General features: G+C 33.2%; 1 protein-coding gene and 1 long non-coding RNA gene across 6 annotated transcripts in view; one reads left to right on the plus strand and one right to left on the minus strand.

Annotated features, from left to right (window-relative positions):
- LOC118181966 (sprouty-related, EVH1 domain-containing protein 2-like) overlaps nt 1–21278 on the minus strand; it is a 339980-nt gene that overhangs the window by 198835 nt on the left and 119867 nt on the right. The window contains exon 1 of one of the 4 annotated variants that reach the window (XM_085816018.1): nt 16223–16513. The exons of 1 other annotated variant lie outside the window; for it this stretch is intronic. In XM_085816018.1, the coding sequence (XP_085672144.1) occupies nt 16223–16363 (141 nt within the window). In that variant the 5' untranslated portion in view covers nt 16364–16513. Of the gene's footprint in view, nt 1–16205; nt 16514–21278 lie in introns of those variants that run through there. 2 more of the 4 variants (XM_085816017.1, XM_085816019.1) reach the window with 2 other exon arrangements.
- Nucleotides 6873–21278, plus strand: part of LOC146997826 (uncharacterized) — a 42468-nt gene continuing 28062 nt past the window's right edge. Inside the window, exon 1 of one of the 2 annotated variants that reach the window (XR_015040887.1) lies at nt 6873–7071. This is a non-coding gene — a long non-coding RNA (uncharacterized LOC146997826). Of the gene's footprint in view, nt 7072–9829; nt 9992–21278 lie in introns of those variants that run through there. The other variant, XR_015040886.1, reaches the window with a different exon arrangement.

The raw sequence follows: 21278 nt of genomic DNA on the forward strand, positions 1-21278 counted from the left end.
GGATCGCCGGTGCTTCAGAGCAGGGTACGGAGAAACTTGTTTAGGGCGACTCCTTCTTACTTCCTACCTCCATGGTCCACCCGTTAGGAGATGTTATGCACCTTGAACACTGTAGAATGTTTGGCTGCTACTTCAAACCTAACTGCTAGTTTTACAGAAGCCATAAGTACAGTTGACCGTGAAGTTGCCAGGCATTTTCGTTCCCGTCTGAGATATCACTACATACAGCAATTTTTCGAAAAAAAAAAAAAAAAAAAAAAAAAAAAAAAAAAATATCTGTGAGCGCATTTTTTCAAGTTACAGTTCTATGACGACATGCATAGTATAGTATAGAACTTATGTAACTATGTACTACAAAAGACTAAGGTGTAGAAAATGTTATTCCAAAAATAAAATTTGAGTACCTGGTTAACACGAAGTTTATTTAATACGAACTCTCAATTTTTCAATCCCTTGAGATTCGTGAATCTCAAGGGATTGAAAAATCGAGAGTTTTAGTGTTTATATTTATGTTTTAATTGAAAATAATACCCAAAATTTTATTTAAATTAAATTCAAGGGCTTAAACGGAAAATTTCTCTGCAGTAATTTGAAACTTTAAAGAAATTATGGACATACTTACTTCAATATTTTCTACTAATAATTAAAATGTTAATTCAGAAGTCAAACAACAAAAATCAGCGTTATATTTACAAAATTTTCACAGGACTAGTTTCGATGGTTTTACCGAACCACCATCCTCAGCTGCAAAACCGCAAATGAACAAGATAGGAAATAATGATTAAATAATATAAGAAAGCCTGGACAAGAATAAGCAAGTGGCGCCATCTGTTGGTGAAACCAGAACTAAAACATAATTTCTTTAAAGGCCGAAGGCAAATTTGGATTGGAATTAGGATCGTTTTCTAAAACAGAAAGATTTTTATGAATGTGAAATGCCTCTAGAAAATCCAGTTCTCCAATGGAAGATGTTTTTTGAATAATTTTGGCAGCAAAAAAATTGAAAGTGTGATTTTCGGACCAACAATGTTGAGCAACAGAAGACTTCTGTGTTTCCTTTTTTCTAACTTATGCCTCATGTTCCTTGACGCGAAATTTTAAGGCTCTCTTAGATTGGCCAATGTAAATTAAACCCCACTAGCAAGGAATCCTATAAATACCCCAGGAATTCATATCCGGAATGGGGTCCTTGAGTATGGAACTCGGAATTTTTCTGATGGGAGGATAAACGACCCGAAAGTTAAATTTCTGCAAAATATGTGCAACTTTATAGCTAATTAATGGAAAGAAGGGAATGACAACAGAATTTTTATAATCTCCTAAAACAAGAGTGTGCCTTTTAGTGTGTTGAGATGAGAATTTTTTAACTGCTTGATTAATAATGTTGGGTGAAAAGCCCCTGTCAATAGCTATTGCTTTTAAATAATTTAGTTCTTCATCAAGGGCTAGTTTGAAGGAGCAAACTTGAAGAGCACGGAAAACATAGGAATAAAATGAAGCTAACTTTTGTTTAGTCGGATGACATGATTTAAAGTGTGGTGGAAGACAAACCGATGAAGGTTTACGGTAAACCGTAGTACTGAAGTTGGATGTGTTACGTGTGACCAAACTGTCGAGAAACGGAAGAGAATTGCAAGTCTCAAGTTCAAAAGTGAACAGAATAGCAAGATCAATAGAATTCATTGTTGAAAAAACTTTATTACATCAAAAGAAACCATGAGTAAATTACTAGGGGAAATGTTTTTAACCTTTTTTACAAACTCTATTGAATTTTTTATGGTGTAAATGTTATTGTCTAATAGAGTTGAAAATCTAGAAACTAAATATTTAGCTAATGGATACGAGGCAGTACCTAAATTTCATACAATGGGGCTGAAAGGAATACCACTTTTATGAATTTTGGGAAGAGCATATAATCTGGCACAATTCGCAACAGATGGGATAAGCGAATGTTTTAAGTTACTTGAAATGATTTGCGATATATATGCATACGTAGTACGTATGTACAGACACCACAAAAAAAATTCCTCTTCTGAATCCATTTTAAATCAGTTTTATAATTCGTTTGGGGGAAAAAGAATCTTTTATTCTGTACTTACGTACAGATGTCATGCAAAAACATCGTTAAATTGCATTCGGTAACGGTCAAAATGCATATTTTCATTGAAATATGGTACCCGGAATTTTTTGTGATTACAGTGTATCCTTTACTTCGTACAACGATGTAAAAATCATAATACCTTTTGCAAGCGCCTGTAGTGAAATTCTGTGCCCATGCAAGGTAATTAAAATGCAACTTGCTGTTAACATCTTTTAGATATACGAGTTTCACTAAATTCACACTTTGCTGATGTCTTAGTTACTCAGCTTTTGAATTGTGGGTAAGCAAAAACTTATGCTATCAAATTCTTAAAAAACAAACTGTAACCTTTTCTTACTCTACAAATACGATACGAAAACTCCATTCTGTTTCAGCATTTACCTTAGAGCAAAAAGGTACCGCACTGAGAAAAACTTGTGCTGTTAGATAAATTTGATGCTGAAATTTATTTTATGTTGCGCTGCAACTTTGTGAAAGTTATGACGACGCCCAATAGAAAATCTTACAGCTCTCTTTACTGCACTATATTACAATCTAATTTGCTGGAAATGAAAGATAAGTGAAATTAGAGTATCATTACGTCCTATATGCCCTTTTTTAATAACTTTGTAAATGACTGCAGCGAAAGCGACATAATTTGCATTTGTCAGTACTTTTATACCTAAGCGTGATAAGTTGTTACGCAAAGTATGATAAATCTGAGTAGTTAAATAGTCTTATTTAACTAATTAATACATTGCATAGGAAAATATTTGGCTTTTTTCTGCAAAACTATTCTGAAGGGGAAAACAGTTAGCATAATTATCGCCTCCCCCCCTTATATTCCTCTTAATACGTAACCCACACGTACTAAATTGAGAATATTCTAAAATTGAACATTATCAGCTAGCTTAGCTTTTTTTTTAGCCCAAACTGCTATTAATTTCACGACGGCATTTTGCCTCATTTCATTTTCTGTGTTCATTCACTTTTCAAACTGTTGCCACCAAATATTATCGCCGTGTATTATATTTAAAGAAAATGAATAATGAAGAAATTGCATGAATGTTTCTCGCATTGTGAAAAAACAACGGTACCTAAAACCATCATATTTTGAACAACGTAGCCCCCAATCGAACATGGGCAATTGGAATCCCGAATTTTGAATTTCGAATTTGTTTTATTATATATTTCAAATTTTGTAAAACTTTAACGAATTTTTGATTAACAAACTCAACGATTTCAAAGCGAGCAATGGTAACACTGTATGAAAAATACACATTTTTATCTCCATCGCGCGAGACTGTATCGGAAATTCTAAAGATATGTAATTTTTATTAAAGATATGTAAATATTTTGTGATACTGCTGCTGAACTGAATTTTATAGTTTAAGTGCGGAGAATATGATATTTAATAAATAAAAGTAACATACAAAAGGTTAAAAAAACGCCCTTTTGAGAGTAACATAAAATCTGAAAGCTTTCAGATTTTTTTTGGGGGGGGGAGGGGAGATAGGAATTCTAACTTCTTGAACTTCGCACTAGAAACTTTACAACATGTCATTTGACAATTAGAAGCATACCCAAAGGAGGTTTTTTATAACAATGTGAAACTGTACTACAAGGTGAAAAATGAACTGATGTTATTAATTCATATTGGTGCCAAATTTCAAGGAATTTCTGAATTATTAATTCTGCTTAATTTGCTAATTAAGGCCCGTCCACACGAGTACGCTCGAAACGTAGCTAACGAACGCGCTTTTACGTTACCAGCGTAAAAGCGTCCAAACGAGTACGCTTGCGAAGAGTGCGTTTAACCAATAGAATTATTTTGCGCAAAAATCACGTGACGTTGTAATATAGAGTCAACAGAGCTGTATCTTATTACTTTGCTGTGCTTCTGTATGTTTGCGGCAAGTTGTCCGAATCAGATGATTTTTTTTTTATAGCTGAAACTTTATTATTAAGTGCAATTATTAAGCAGAGGTAAAACCGCAAAAAATGGCAAGTTTTTTTTTTTTTTTTTTTTTTTTTTTTTTTTTTTTTTTACTGCCTCGTTTGCGAAATGAATATGCGGAATTATTAAATTCCTACTATTAGCTCACACTCTCCCTATATCTTGTTCAAATTTTCAGTACATAAAATGCTTTTTATTCATCCACTCAAGTTCAAATACAATTTTTCAAACTTGTAGTCAAAGACACTTGATGTTAATACAGCTTTTCCACATATTAAAATTTTTAATTAAAAAAAATTCTGTTTTGTATTTTTATTTATTTATTTATTTATTTATTTGTATTTTTTAATTTTTCTTTGTGGACCTAAGTAGGAATTGACTTTTTTTTTTTTTGTATATTACTTGTTTTTTAATTACTTCAGGATGAGTATCGGCCAGTTTGACATACTTGCAGATTCTATATTGTATGAAAATTAGGATTTATAAAATTGGTTTCGAATACAGTATATAAAGAGAATTAAATTACTTAATTATCTTTATATACACCATCCGCCATGTAATAAAATCAACTTCATATTTTTTAAACTCCCCCTCCCTTGGTCTTTTGTTTTTCTTTTTATTTATTTTTGATTTAGAATAAGGTTCAAACTTTGTACAGTTTATGAGAAATTATGTGCATGATAAAATATGCAATAAAGTAAAAATAAAGAGAGAATTTATACACTGACTACCAATAAGTATTTGGACAGCCATGCAAATGACGATATCTGCGGTCCTAAGGTTCGTCACGGACTCCGCCGGTATATATCGTGTAGGAAACAGCATCGGCTTTAGTCGCATGCAACATGCCTTGCAGTTCGGAGCTCTCCGATTTCGAGAAAGGTATAATTATCGGGTATCACAAATGTGGCCGGTCCTTAAGGGACATATCTAGCGATCTGAAGTGCCCAAAATCGACAGTGGCCTATGGTGATTAAGAAGTGAAAGGTGAGCGGTGATTGTCGGAATGTGCCCCGAGTCGGCAGACCGACAAAACTGGGAGATAGAGACCGACGAGTGCTGTCCAGAGAAATTCGGAAGAACCGCACCCAACCGATGGCCCTCATCCGCGAGGAGTTTCAACAGGCATCCGGGAGTATTGTTTCAATGAATACCATCCGTAAGGAAGCCCATCTGCTTGGTTTTCATGGTCGTGCTGCTGCCCATAAGCCTTTGATCACAAAGTCCAAACGCGCTGCTCGGTTAATGTGGTGCAAAGAACATCGAAATTGGACCGTAGATCAGTGGAAACGGTTCTTTGGAGTGACGAATCAAGGTTCACCCTTTACCGTTCGGATGGCAGGGGCTGGGTCTGGCGTCTACCTGGAGAACGTCTTTTGCCAGAATACATTGTGCCAACAGTCAAGTTCGGCGGAGGTGGAATTATCGTCTGGGGGTGTTTCTCCTGGTATGGGCTGGGAACCTTGGTCCCCATTCATGGTAAGCTCAACTCCGATGCCTACTGCACTATTTTGGATGACAACGTGCTTCCTACGTTGTGGCAGTTTTACGGGTTGGACCCCTGTTACTTTCAGGACGACAATGCCAGTTGTCATGTTTCGACGTTAACCAAGTTAACCTTGGTATGGTGCCAATGGAGTTCATCGAATGGACTGGCCTGCCCAGAGTCCAGACCTGAACCCTATCGAGAACCTCTGGGACGAGTTGCATCGCCGAATTCAGGGGTACATTACCCGTGCAAAATCAGTGAAGGAACTTCTATGTCTTCTCCAAGCCGAGCGGAAGAAAATGCCACTAGCTGTCATACAATACTTGTGGAAAGTATGCCCCGGAGGGTCCACGCTGTAATGACCTCTCGTGGAGGCTCTACCAACTATTGATTTACTATTGAAGTTAGTTTTTCGTTTCTATCCCAGGTGTCCAAATACTTATTGGTAGTCAGTGTAGATGATATATGATAAAGAGATGCAGATATATTATTACATAAGGATTTCTATTTGCAATGCACATTTTTAAACTAAATTAAAAACAATAATAATAATTAATAAAATAAGAAATGAAAACAATAATAATAGCTAAAATAAGAATATAATGATTCATGATTAAATATAAGAAACACGTTTCAAAATGAGAAAAGCTAATTGAATTATATACTGTTTACGGGTGAGGTTCGAACTCGCCACTTTTCCATTTGCAAAGCAGCGCGCTGATCACTCAGCTATCTGTGAAAGCAGTGATTGTGAAAAATAATGTAACAAGTAGAAGTCGTTGCAAAGGTAATTTAATTAAACTTCAATAAATGATTGCTGTATGATACAAGTTGTAACTTTCCTCCAAAATTTTGTAATTGTATTTTATTGAATACTCTTTCATAGTCAACTGCTTTATTTTAGAAGTTGTTATATTGCTGAAGTTAGTTTTTGGTGTATTTAATATTGGAATATTTATAGAGCTTTTTATTACACATGATGTAGCCAATATTTATAATAATTAAGGAGAATTTTGTAAGGCAGAAACTTTGATTTCGTAGAAACTGTAATTTATTTAGGTTCCTAGTACTTACGGTGTTATAAATAGGTGAAGCATATGGATATACTGGTCGGATCATTGCTTTATAAATATACAGTTTTCTCCTTTAATCAGAATTTTAAATTTATATCAATATATACAGTTTGAGAAATGTGAAGATGGCGTGAACTATGCTGATAATTTTATTGCTGTATACAGTTATGATATTTCTAAGCAAAAACTCATCTCTGTGTGGTTCTGACGCCATATTGAAACGAGTAAGCAAGAAGGTTTTCTGATTATGACACGTGATAAGAACTCGGTCGGCTATTGGCTATACGCGCGCGTCGCGGGCGAAAAAGCTGAACAGGAGCGTACTCAGTTTTACGTCTTCTGCGTCACGCGAATTTACGCCGGCGTCAAAAAAGTTGCGTCAACTACGTCGAGAGCATCCTCGTGTGGACACAAAGCATAGAAGGGTTATCTGCCTAACAGAAAGGATGCCTATGTGAAGGACTTACTGAAGGTAACTAACTGGCTCGTTTGTTTTTTGTTTAAGTGATTACGGCAAAGCCTTTAGGGCTAGGTGCCCAACGGGAGGGATGACTTCGTGGAGGACTTTCTAAGGGAAACTGGCTCGTATTCACTTTGCACATGAAGAAAACTTTAAAAACCTACCATGCAGCCAACTCATTCCCCTAGTTTCGAACCCATGTTTAAGTACCAGTTTTCAGCGGATTTAACCACTTAGCCACTGGGAAATGCTTGCACAACAGTAAATTATGTATTAAAGGTGCTGATTTTAGGAAAATATTTATGAGAAAACTTAATGGGGGTAAATTAATTATTTCACATAAAAGTCGTAACTACTATCACATAAAATTCGCTACCGTCACATAAAGTTGTAACTGCATAAAAGTTGTAACTACTATCTTTCGAAATAAATTTTGTATTCGCAGCTAATTCGGAACCACACCAAACTTTTAGGAAAACGCCTATTTTACCTCCTCTTTTCCTATCCTCGGGTTTCACACAACCGTTGTGAATCTTGAACGTAATGTAATACCAAAACCTTCATATTTTCTCTTAAATATATTCTGACATGCATGTAAATTCATTGAGGTTTGTGGAGTGAAAAGGAGTTAAAGTTCTGGGTTAGAAGTGAAACAGAACGAATATAATGATAACTACAACTGCTCTGAAATCTATAAAGCTACGCAGAACCGACAAGCAAGCGGAAGATGAAAAGAAAATCTCAAGTAAAAAATTCTTGAATAGATAGGAAAAAATAGCTTTTGCTTCTGCTTACACCAGCTTAAGAATGAGTAAGTATTTACGTGGAAAAATAGCGGAAGTAATATCACGCAAGATAAAGTAAATAAGATTATGCTGGAAAGATAGAATTTCTTTTTTTTTTTTTTAGTCCAAAGGGATTTGAATCCCGAAGGACTATTAGTTTCGTTTTGGCATTTTGCGTCGACTCATAAATGTCGGTTCACTTTTCAAACTGTTGCCACAAAATGTTAGAGTCCTGCATTATATTTGAAGAAATTAAATAATGAAAAATCTGCATAAATGTATGTATATTTCTCGTATTGTGATAAAACAACGGTACATAGAGTCATCGAATTTTGAATAACGTAATCCTCCAACGAATATGAGCATGTGGAAGACCAAATTTGAAATTTGAAATTTGTTTTATGATCGATTTCCTATTTTTTAAAACTTTGACGAATTTTTGATTAACAAACTCAAGGATTTCAAAGCGAGCAATGGCAACGTTGTGCAGAAAAAACATTTTTATCTCCAGCGCGTGAGTCTCTGTATCGGAAATTCTAAAGATATGCTCGTTTTAAAACTATTTTGCGATATTGCTGTTGCACTGGATCTTATGGTTTAAGTGCGAGGAACATGATATTTAATAAAGAAAGGTAACGCACAAAATGTTAAAAAACGCCCCTTTGGACGTAATTTAAAATCTAAAACATTTCAGATTTTTTTTTTTTTTTTTCAATTCTCGAGAAAGGGTGAGAAACCTCAATGCTGAATCTTTCTCCGTAATGTTTTCATTGTCTAACAGATGCCGCTCCTTTTCATATGCTAAAAGTACATGTTTAGACGCTCGTATTTGGTAAATTTATGTCTCGTAAGTCATGTAAAGCCTACATGATATTTCAACTAACTAAATGAATGAATCAAACCGTTCTCAATCGCGCAATGAATATTTTTTACTTTGTTTATTTTTGGTTTTTCTTGTGATGTTTATTTTAATTTTACTTTTAACATTTATTTTTTTTTAAATTTCAATTTTTAGTCTTTGTGAAAAATTGGTTTCTAAATTTCTTTCTTTATATATATATATATATGCATTTCCTGATGCTTTAAATCTAAATTAGAAGTGAAATTTTCTAAACTGAATAAAAATGTGTCATAATTAATATTGTGGGGTGCAGATTGCCCACATTGTGTTGTGCCTAAATAGAATAATCAACAAGTTAATAAAGATATATTCCGATTATTAAGTGAACTGTGTTTCTTCAAATGTTCCCGTCATCTTTTACTATCTGAAATCTTCAATCATGAGCTATATCTCGTCTTTCCCCACTTTGGCCCATACTTAAAAAAATAATTGTTGTCTTCCCTAGTCAAGCACTCATCTAAAATCAAATTATCTGCATAGAATTAAATTAGCGTCGCATATACATGTAAACAACATGTCTACTTCTGAATAATTTTTACTTTTATTTTAATTTTTAATTTTCAAAATTTAGCAATACACTGCTAAACAGAGGCAAAAATGTCAACTTTTTGAAAACAATGTGCTTCTTAATAATTTATATAAATATCAACAATAACGCATTTATGAGTATCATTTATAACCTAACGTAATATGCATAATTCATAATTGCATAAACGAGCGATTAGTACGTGTGTGGCGCTTTGTATAAATAAATATACTCGTAATTGAAAGCAAACTGTATTTGGTTGTCACTTGTGAGAACATTTTTGTTCGTGCCCTCTGAAAACCAACCCCCTTAAGGGCTGTTAAGACTGTTAAGACTCTCCATTAGCTCAGTGGTTTACATGAGCTCAGGGGAAACGGAGACAATTGACTTAGCCAACCCATCTTCAAAATCATTTTTTCCCATAGCCAAGCGAGTTGAAAAATCTGAACTGCACCAACACCCCCTAGAACTAACCAGGTGGTGCTCGAGGTGGTGCTGACTGCACCCATAGTGCCGCAACAGACATTTCCAAATCGTCTGATTTCCGCTTTGGCGATTTATTTACACATCCCGCTTTCCAGATTTGACTCCTCCTCTAAGACATCAACTAACTACATCCTCTGAGAGTACCTGGAAGACAGTCTTGGCACATAACATCATTTGCGGGAGACTGTCGAATCGAAGACTGCTATCAGCCGTGAGGTATTCCTGTTTCGCAGGGTAAGTTTAAATGCGTCGTGGACGCCTTCCTACATTGACTCTAACAATGCATCCAAGCAAAGGAAGGACATGTCAAAGACTTTATTTTCAAAGTTCACTGATATCTGTATTGTTCATTATTACGGTATTGCATTATATTCCTATATGTACACTGTTATTTCACAGATACACTGAACACACACACACAAAATGGACAATTCTATATCTCTGTTCTACTGGGCCATTTGACGAAATTCAACTTGCGTTTTTCATGTCTCGAAAGCGCGACTTAGGATATATATTAAATTTATATATATAGTTGTAACCAAGTTTAACTGCCAAGTTTTGTAAAAATTGCACTAGCTCTCAAAATTTTAAATCTTCAATGTTAATTGAATTTGATATATATTTATTAATATCTCTTTTTTTATTAAACTTATTCGATTCCTTCTTCCAGAACTCGAAACTTAGGTTCATTCCAAATAAAGGTCACCCATTTTTTTATGATTTATTTTTAAAATTTGTATTTTTAAATAATTTTTATAAATTTTTCAAAAAAAAAACATTTTGAATTATAACCTATAAAAGTTTTACCATCATCTTAAAGTAGATGTACTTCTAAGTATACCTGCAAAAAATTTTAATTTTTTTTATTCAAAATTTCCTATGAAAATAGGAAAAAAAATGAAATAACAGTGTACATATGGAAATAGGATATGAATGAATTTACATATTGACACGTTTTGAAATTTGGCATATTTGTCATCAGCGATAATAACGCCAGTTGTGGTTTACGAACTTTGTTAAAATTATTTGAAATAATGAACGATGACTTTTTCCGCTTGTTTGCGATGAAAAAAAAGGAAAGGAAAATAGATTGCTATAAATTAAGAAGTTTGCCAAGTGAATTATTTCTGGCGCAAACTGAAAAAAATGCGCCAAGATAAATTTTAAAATTTCTCCATAAATGTTACACTGAATTTTAGAAAATTTAATATTTAGGCATAATTTGAGTCGTAGAATCGAAATAGGCGAAAAATTGGCATGGTCATATCAGAGAAAGCTCGATTTTGTGTCAAAATACCTATATTAGAACAGTGTTATATGTAAATCTAATATGTATCCTAAGTCGCGCTTTCGAGAAATGAAAAATGCAATTTAGTTTTCATCAATCGGCCCAGTAGAACGGGAGATATAGATTTGTGCCCCCCCCTTTTTTTCGCAGCGTACATAAAGTTACTAAAAGCAATCATTGTCTTTCTGTTGTTCTTAAAAAATGGTAGATGTATTTTGGACCACCCTGTATTTATCAGCTCAGCCACAGAAATAGGTCTTAGTGTGAGTGAAAGTTAAAAAATGATAGGAATCACAATTTTATTATGAGACGAGAAATAAAGAAGGAAAATTACTAATAATTTAGACTCTTGAGTCAGAATAATGACAAAAATCTAAATAATAAAAGGTATCATAATAATTCTCTTTAACTACCAAATCTATGAAAATAAATAAATACTGTAAGTCTTACGTTATAGTTTTTTTCGTTCTTAATTTTTTTTTTTAATATTTTATTGATCATTTTTTTCCTCCACGAAACTGCTAGCGAGCTGCTATTCTGAAATATTCTGAAAACTTTTAACCTTGAAGAGAGATTTTGAATGTTGTTAGAGGTAGCCATATTCTGGGAAAAAATCTGCAAAAGTAATAAATGCAATAAAATGTTGGATTAACCAATTAAATCCGCTTTCCTTGGAAAATGAGTGGTATTGATGCTGGCCTCTCCCTCAAAAAAAAAAAAAAAAAAAAAAAAAAAAGAAAACATCAGGAGGAAAAAAAAGTGTGCTTAAACATAAAAAAGTATATTATAAGTAAAAATGTAACTTCAGATATAGCGATACTGTTTATTTCCATATACTCTTGAGGCTTCCAAATTTCTTGAGAAGTAAACATATATAAATAATCATTTTGTTGGCTTCTGAACTATGAGATGACTTGATGAAAATGTTATTTTTGTAGGGAGGGGGTGATACAGGAGATACCGCTGGCAAATTCGAATTCAGTAAATACACAAAATTATTTTGTAACTATTATTCCATGTATTTTCTAAGGGATGATCTGGATGATGGAAACATGCCAAAAAAGTGTGAACTTCTAAGGGATGTTTTTATTGAACACGTAAATGAGATATCATTTAGGTATAGTGAAACCCCCTAAGAGAACCAATGTTAATGATTTAAGTTTGCTGTGATATGGTCTCCCTGGAGAACACATCAACTAATGCTTTTCAACGCTGGAATTTAATTACCTTATGAGAAATACTGAACTATTTAGGGAAGTAGTCGATGTGTCCACACTTAATTTTTGTCAAGCATCATGATCTATTTTATTTAGACTATTTTTTGACTGATATATGCAAACATTTTCTGTTCAAAATGCTAAAATTAGATGTAAAACTTATGCTAGATTTAGGTTTGAATGAAATAATGCTACTTGGACACCATATAAAAAGGTTTTTTAGTAATATTTAATAAAACTTTGTTATTTAATCAGGCATATTTTGGTTTATTTTACCTAAAATGACATTATTATCTGCAGTACCATTTCTTTTCTTCTTTTTTTATGCAAACATATTTCAGAAATAGAAATAATTGCAGTATTGATACTTAATGAGATAATAAAGAAGTGCCTTCCTCACGTACAAAAAATTGTTCTCAATAAATATTGCTCTCAATTCGTTCCTCTTGCAGACATGTAGTGGAAGTAATAAATTTTTTAAAAAAAAATCTGAAAGCTTTCAGATTTTATAGTACCATGCACAAACGGGCTTTTTTTAACGTTTTGTGTGTTACCTTTATTTATCAAATATCATGTTCTTTGGACCTAAACCATAAAATTCAGTTCAACAGCAATATCACAAAATAATTTTAAAATGATCATGTCTTTAGAATTTCCGATACACAGTCTCGCGCGCTGTAGATAATTTTGTTTTTTTTTTAACCTTTCCCGTGTAGTGTTGCCATTGCTCGCTTTGAAATCAGTTTGTTAATAAAAGATCCTTTAAATGTTTACAAAATATGAAATCGATAATAAAACAAATTCTAAATTTGGCCTTCCGGATGCCCATACTGGAGTGGAGGAATACGTTATTCAAAATTTGATGTCTCTAAGTACCGTTGTGATTTTACAGTGCAAGAAACAGACATATATTCATGCAGATTCTTCATTATTTAATTTTTTTTAATATAATACAGGACTCTAATATTTGGCGGCAACAATGTGAAAAGTGATACAGCCTTTTAAAATTTTCAACGCAAAATGCCAAAACGAAATTAATAGCCCTTTTGGATAAATTACCCTTTTGGGCTAAAAATTGAAAATTTCGTGAGTGAAATCATCTGCGTTTTTTTTTTTTTTTTTTTTTTTTTTTTTCCCATTGTTTACTGAACGAAATGGCTAGTTTTTATTCCAAAACGATTAAATAAGGTTTTAATCCAAATAAATAAAACAATGCTTGAATCATGTTGTATGAGGATTCATTTGCTTCTTATTCTACAGTGAAAGAATGGGTAAAACAATTTTGCATGGGGCGAGAATCCACAGATCATGATTGTCGTAAAGGTCGATCATTGATGGCTAGACATTAGACATCGATCACTGGAGCTTAGGCACTGACACTAGAAAATGTTACTCATAATCCAGCAGGAAATATCAATCGATAAGGCATTAAAAATAGATAAAATAGATAATAGTAAAACTGGATCAACCTAAAATAACCTAAAATACCTAAAATAACTGAGACCTAAAATAACTAAAACCTAAAATAACTGAGAGCTCTATATGAACATCTTCATACGTACAAAGTCTCCGGAAAACTGAGTATTCCGATTTCATTCATCAGTTCAGAAACAGTAGCGTGTTCATTTGCTTTGCATCTTTACAGTGCAAATTAGAGAACCGTTTTAGAGTCGATGATAACTGATGGTTAAACAGTTTCTTTACCGTGATCCTTTATAAGAAGAGGGCATCATTGGAGTGAAAAAACCAGATGAAGCATCTCCAAAGAAAGCAAAGATGCAGGATCGACAAAAAGACAATGGCCTTCATTTTTTAGAACTGTCAAAGGATCTTCCACATGGTTTAAAGAAACGAACACAGCTATCAATGCGGAATATTATGCAAGCCTTTTGCGGAATTTGCGCAGTGAAATTATAGAGAAAAAGCGTAGAATATTGAGCTGCAGAGTTCATCTTTTTTTTTTTTTTTTTTTTTTTTTTTTTTTTTTTTTTTTTTTATGATAATGCTCTCGTGCATTCAGCTGTTATTGTTAAAGATGCACTGAAGCAGTGTGGGATAAGGAGTCTGACAAATCCCACAACCCAGATTTAGCTCTATGTGATTATTATTATTATTATTATTATCCCCCCCTAAACTGAAACCTGATCGTCGTGGTAAGCGATTCAGGGATAATGATGGCGTTAAAAAAGCAGTTATGAAACATTTTGAGGACAAAGAAAGATTACACTGAAAACAAATGATTCAAATTTCCTCTATTTCTTTTAAAAGAATACCAGGTGAGAAACGTTTAGATCTACCTACGTATTTTTATTTTGCAATGACGCCGCTGCATATAAGGCGTTGTTTACCATATCGTGATGCAAAATGAATTAAAATAAATTAAAAATACGTTTAAAATTCATTCCATGTTCAATTCGGAACAAACCATACGCAATAAGAACTAAATAAAAAAAATACATAACAAAAAAAAGTATGAAAGCTTTCAGATTTTACATTACGCCCAAAGGGACGGTTTTTTAATGTTATGTTCAATTCACCAGCAATATCGTAAAATAATTTTAAAATGAGTATAGCTTTAGAATTTCCGATACACAGTCTCGCGAGTTGGAGATAAAAATGCTTTGCCATTGCTCGCTTTGAAATCGTTGAGTTTGTTAATAAAAAATTCGTTAAAGCGTTACAAAATGTGAAAACGATAATAAACAAATTCCAAATTAGGGCTTACAGATGCCCATTTTCGTTGGAAGATTACGTTATTCAAAATTTGGTGGCTCTAGTTTGGGGAAAGAATACTATCATCATCAAACTGATCGCTCTAGGTACCGTTGTTTATCACAATACATGAAACATACACACAATTATGCAGATTTTTCATTATTTAATTTCTTTAAATATAACACAGGGCGATAATATTTGGTGGCAACAATTTGAAACGTGATTCGCTGTTTATAGTGAATTGACGCAAAATGCCAAAACGAAATTAATAGCCCTTCTGGGTTAACGGCGTTTGGGCTAATAAAATCATTTTTTTAACCACATATCTAACTAACGCAATTTAAAATGGTTTTAATAAGTGATGTTTTTAGGACTATTTGATGCAATAGTGCAATTAATAAAAAAAATTTTCTAACATCATTTGAAATGAATAGAATCAGTTGTTTAGTAAATAATCCTAGCTAGTAAATATACATTTTATTATCAAAACAAATGCCAAACTGTACGTTATACCTCATATAATGAGCTACTGAATCTCTTTGAAAAGATCAGATGATTCTCAAGTAATATCTATAATCACTGACGAAACCAAGCCATTTGAAATCTACATAATTTACATTTTACAAGGTTATAGTTTACGTCATTTGCGAATTATGCAGTTTACATAATTATTTTTAGAAGAAGAGATTTTCTTAAAACTGAATAAATTAGTTAAAGGAGACCTATCAAATATATGGGGAAAATTATAAAAATATTATTATATTTAGCAATCTATTCCTGCTGAGTTTCTTGTCTTTCCGTCATGGTATCTGTCAGTTTACTTACCATTTGCATCAAGCAGATTTTTTTTAAAGCTGTAAACTTGCGATTATTCATATTTTACTTTCATTTTTTTTTAAATTCATTTTAAAAATTTCTAATTTTTCTGTAAATATTCATGCGTATGAATTACATATGAATGTCATCAAACGTTCTGCTTACTTCATCCGTAAAGTAAATCTGTGGAATATTCATCATCGAAAATGATTGCTATAATTTAATAAAACACCAGCCTCTCGTCGAATATTCGTAGATTTTGTAATTTTTTTAATACTTTTGATTAAAAAAAAGTATTCGACATTTTATTAATTACAGAAACGAGACTATGTTAAATGTTCCATGCACAGGCAGTAAAATATTTAAATAAATAAGTAAATAAAAGAGATAAAATATCTGTGTTATAGATTACCAAGAACTGCTACTTGCCAATGAGAAAAAAATGGCGTCATCACCATGGCAACTGCATGGCCTCCTTTCCGAAACCACGCCTCTTCGCCTATCGATTCTCAACGTCTCAACACTACGTGAATGAATGCTGGAGTGTATCAATGGAAAGGTCTCTCCCATTCATGATGCGTAGCAAGCGTGTAATGTGGGCGAGAAAGGAACACATTGCTCGCCATTCAAGTTTTACATGATTGCATCGACCATGTTTGGGAATATTTTTAGGCATAATGAAGGATTATATGGTAGTAATTGATAACCGCAGGTATTGCGAGACGTTCTGAGGAAAGAATGAAATTAAACAGTCGCCTAATCTTCGGTGAAGTTGTTTTGCAGCGTTATCCAAGAAGAAAGGAAAGAAAAAAAAAAAAAAAAATAAATAAATAAATAAAGTTAAAAAAAACACAAACATTGTCTGGATCATCGCCAGCTTTTCTCTGCTGAAGGCTGAATTTCATAATGGCTGATCTCAGTTAGAAGAACGAAGAGGGAGGGAGGAGCAGGGGGGATTTCGAAACCTGCTGTTCTTTTCATTCATAAGTTTGGTATCTATCGTAAAGAGCATGTAATATTCTGATTCTCCTGCTCCTTCTTTCCTTCTTACAGAACTGCGATTTTTTCTCTTCCCCCCATATCTAAAATGCGTGTGAATTTTGTATGTTCATGAATATGAATAAGGGTTTTCAGAGCCCAGGGACAACTGAAGATTTCGCGCCCCCTACTGCTTGCCAAGGATGGAAAACATTTAATTCTAAAATGTCGTAACATCAGTTTGGAGCCCCTTGGATTCTGCGCCCGGGGACAGATGCCCCCTCTTGCCCCCCTCTAGCTACGCCCCTGCATATAAGTACGCGTGAGTGTTTTTATGGTGCGCATGTGTTTTTGTACATGTATCTGCGTCATGTGTATGTTTTAATGCCTGTTTACATTGCCTGGTGGCTTAATATATTATAATTGCAATTAATGTTAGTAACTGGCTATTTATTTACGTAAAACATTTCAGCATTCTTTTAAAAAATTGTGCTAAAATTATTAAAATTTGATTAATTAATTAACAGCAAAAGGATTTCAAAAACTGTATTATTAAAACAATTAATATCGGTGGCTTAACTAATTTTTAGCAAAATTAAAAACGTACGGAAGAATCCAAAGTAACTGGGGCGAAGTAATTTCCGATAATTCATAGTCAGGGTTTATTTCTTCTGCCTGACAGGTTTCAGATTTTAAAGGCTACCCAAAAGTGTTTGTTAAGGTTTCTACGATCTCGCTGAGATCGCAGTCTACGAGTCTGCTGTTGCACTCGCTCCTGCTAACGCTAATCCCCCCCTTTTTTTTTTCTTTTCAGATGTATTAACATTCATTCCAGGTGAACATATTCGCGTGGAGGATAACGTTATTCAAAATTTGACGGCTCTAGGTAGTGTCGTTTTTCCATAATGCGATGAACATACATGCAGATTCATCATTATTTAATTTCTTTACATATAATACAGGTATATAATATCTGGTGACAATAATTTGAAAAGTGATTCGCCGTTTATAATGAACGAACGCAAAATCCCGTTTCAAAGCTTATGGCTCCTTCTGGGCTAAAAAACAAAGGAATGTCTGATTTTTGCCCGAATCATTTTCGACAATAATATTGTCTTTGATAGTATTCTGAATGAAATAAATTTGAAAATTTTCATTTTAAACGTATTGTTTTAAGATTTAAAACATATGAACAATATGAATCTATAGTTATAAATAAGCGGCTAATCTTCCATAAGCGGGTTAAAATGGCGTCAAACACTCTTCGTTTGCGATGTCAAACTTCAAATCGCCTTTTAATTTCGCAATTGCCAATTGCAAAAATAAACGGCGATGTAAAATTTAACATCGCCAAAAGAAAATGACGCTAAATACAACTCAAGCGTAATTTACCACATGGAAAGGTTTCAGATTTTAAATTACATGCAAAGGGGCGTTTTTTTAACGTTTTGTGTGTTACCTTTATTTATTAAATATCACGTCCTTTGCACTTAAACCAGTTCAATAACAATGTCGCAAAATAATTTTAAAATGAGCATTTCTTTAGGATTTCTGATATACAGTTCCGCGCGCTGGAGAAATCCTTGAGTTTGTTACTCAAATATTCGTTAAAGTTTTACAAAATATGAAATCGATAATATTCAAAACTCGATGGCTCTATGTACCGTTGTTTTATCACAACGCGAGAAACATACATACATTTATGCAGATTTTTCATTACTTAATTTTTTCAAATACAATGCAGGACTCTCACATTTGGTGACAACAGTTTGAAAAGTGAAACGGGCATTTATAGTGATTCAACGCAAAATCGCAAAACGAAAACAATAGTCCTTCAGGGACAAAGCCCCTTTGGACTAAAAATTCAAGTCACAAACATCAAACTAAAAATTACAAAAGTATAAAAATAAATTACTGCAAAAGTACAAAAAACAATACATATCAAATGTCTCTTCACTCGCATAAAAAAATTGTCAACCAAGTAAATATATTCAAATTCACTAACAGCGGATGCATCATAAATTCACGGAAATATATAAGTCACTATCGTCGTGGAATTCAACACACTGAACCACTTTCGCTGAACACTTTAAACATTCCACATATCTTGAGTGCCACATGCAAGAAACAAAACTAAAAAAAAAATAATTAACTGACCCGAAAGACATTAACTAAATAAAATTAAGTGAAAACATTCATAAATTATACATCTGAATATCGTCATCTGAAATCCAACATTCTCCCACCAACAACAGCTTGTTATCCTGCAAATATTAAATATAAAACTTTTAAAAATAAACACTATATTTCAAAATTAAATAGAAAAAAAAAAAAAAAAAAAACTTCTGGCTGCACTAAACTCACACTTATTACAATCACCGAAATAAAGCTCTATGTTTGCCACTAGAAAACACACAGTTGGCAACAATAACCAAATCGATATCGCCCCAAATAAAAATTCTCGTCAAGTTTCGCTTTCACCCTGCTTATGGAAGATTAACCAAATGAACAAATAATAATAAATAAGTAAATAAAAGCTGAATGAAAAAAGTTGCATATATATAGCAAGATTCATATCAAGAGACTTTCGAAATATTACAACCTTAACGTTACATTATGTTTCAGTATTGAGCGTATAATCTGTACTTGACTTGGAAGTGTTTCCTATTGGCGAAACATAACTAAAGTTACGGTTTAGTAGTACTTGCGTACAAATCGAAAAGCAGGGGCTCTTGGGTACAAGAACCGTTCATTACTGGATGGGTGATAGTAGTTCGTAGAGTTTAATGGCAGCTGCACACCACATCTTCTTGAGTATCTTTCGATAACTTAAAACAAAGTACCTGGGTTATTAATTTCCCTTATAAAATTTTAAGCTACTGGAATGCACAAATGCTCAAACTGTCAGAAAAATGTTTATATTATATATATTTTTATATTATATATATATATATATATTAAGGTGTAAAAAGTGATAAATATCTTAAGGTATAAGGTACCTTCAAAATGTCAAAATATACCCCAAATACTTACAGATATGTTCTGTAACTTTCAAAACTACTTCATTTTTGCGTCGCCATCCACGCTGCGTCATTCAGTTTTGCTTTTAATAATCTACACGTTGTCACTTTAGAATTTGCATTGACGCGAAACTACCAATATCGAGAGATTGTGAATGGTTTGCTTTTAGATGCTTGAATAAGGGTGAAATTCATTTTACGTGAATATTCTAAAAAGAACTCCTTAAGAGGACATGCGGAAAGGACTAATGATACACAAGAAACACTCTTAACAACCGTCAGAGCAGGAATGTACTCTATTTAAGTTTGGTTTGGTTTATTTATTTATGGCAAAGCACTCGAGCGCTATCTGCCGATGGGGAGAGGTGCCTTCGTGGAATATTTTCTAGAGAAAACTGGCTCATATGCACGTTGCATATGGGGAAAGCCAAGAAAACACCCATGCAGCGAGCCCGTTCGCGGGAACCTAACTATCAGTGTTCAGAGACTTTACCGCTCGGACTCTGGTGGGCCTTAATAGTACTTAATACAAATAATGCCAATAAATCACAAGGCTGATTGTCTGTTTCTTTCTTGTTGTCTTCTATCTTTCTTACAGACTGTGCGGAAGTGTCAGTTATTGTCCATAACTGGTTACACTTGTTAGAAAATTTCCTATTCTCCCTGGAATAATGTGCGCAAATACCACTTGTGTGAATCTGTCACATCACCCTTAAATACTAGCATTTAATCTCTAAAATTAGAAGTGTCGGAGCTCTACAGAAGACTACCCGAAGCGTCGGATAAAATAAACAAACAAAATAATAATAACAAATAAAACAATTAAAAAGGAATATAATTCAGTCTAAAGATTAATAATGAATTGCGTTAAAATAATGGTTGATGAAAATTAAATGAAATAATAAAAAAAATGATAGATGAGTAAATTGATAATAAAAAGGAATGGTACTGATGATTTATGAAAAGTAAAAACTGTTTTGAATAGTAATCTTTACGGTCAGATAAAATTATGCGCTAAAAAGGGATGTCTGTGAAAACATTTTTGAAAGCGCAGACATGGGATGCACACGAAAATATTTTTGAAAGCATTGACAAAAAATCAATTGACAACAAAACAAGTAAAGTTGTTTGATGTTGACAAGTAACTGGAAGCTTAAATCAAAAATTTAGTCAAAGAGATTTAATTCCAAATCTTTCCTTCTAAAAGTATTAAAAGGTTATTTTTAATCTCATCCCTCCCATTGTGCTTCGTACACGGCATCACAGTTCCCACTTTCATTTATTACTATTATTATTATTATGGGTGTTTCAATTTAGTAATAGTTTATTTAAACAAATTTAGCAAAATGGTATACAATAATTTAACTTCTTGAAGAGTGGACCATGTTAGTGTTTATCAGAATACATCAAGCTTTTTTTTCAGTAATGACTTTTAACTGAAGATTAAAGACTTTGATTAATATAAAACTGATTTTTTTTGGGGGGGG

This window comes from Stegodyphus dumicola, chromosome 4 (genome assembly GCF_044657685.1).
Source record: "Stegodyphus dumicola isolate Sdum_Otavi_A_Nest chromosome 4, ASM4465768v1".
NCBI classification, from domain to species: domain Eukaryota; kingdom Metazoa; phylum Arthropoda; class Arachnida; order Araneae; family Eresidae; genus Stegodyphus; species Stegodyphus dumicola.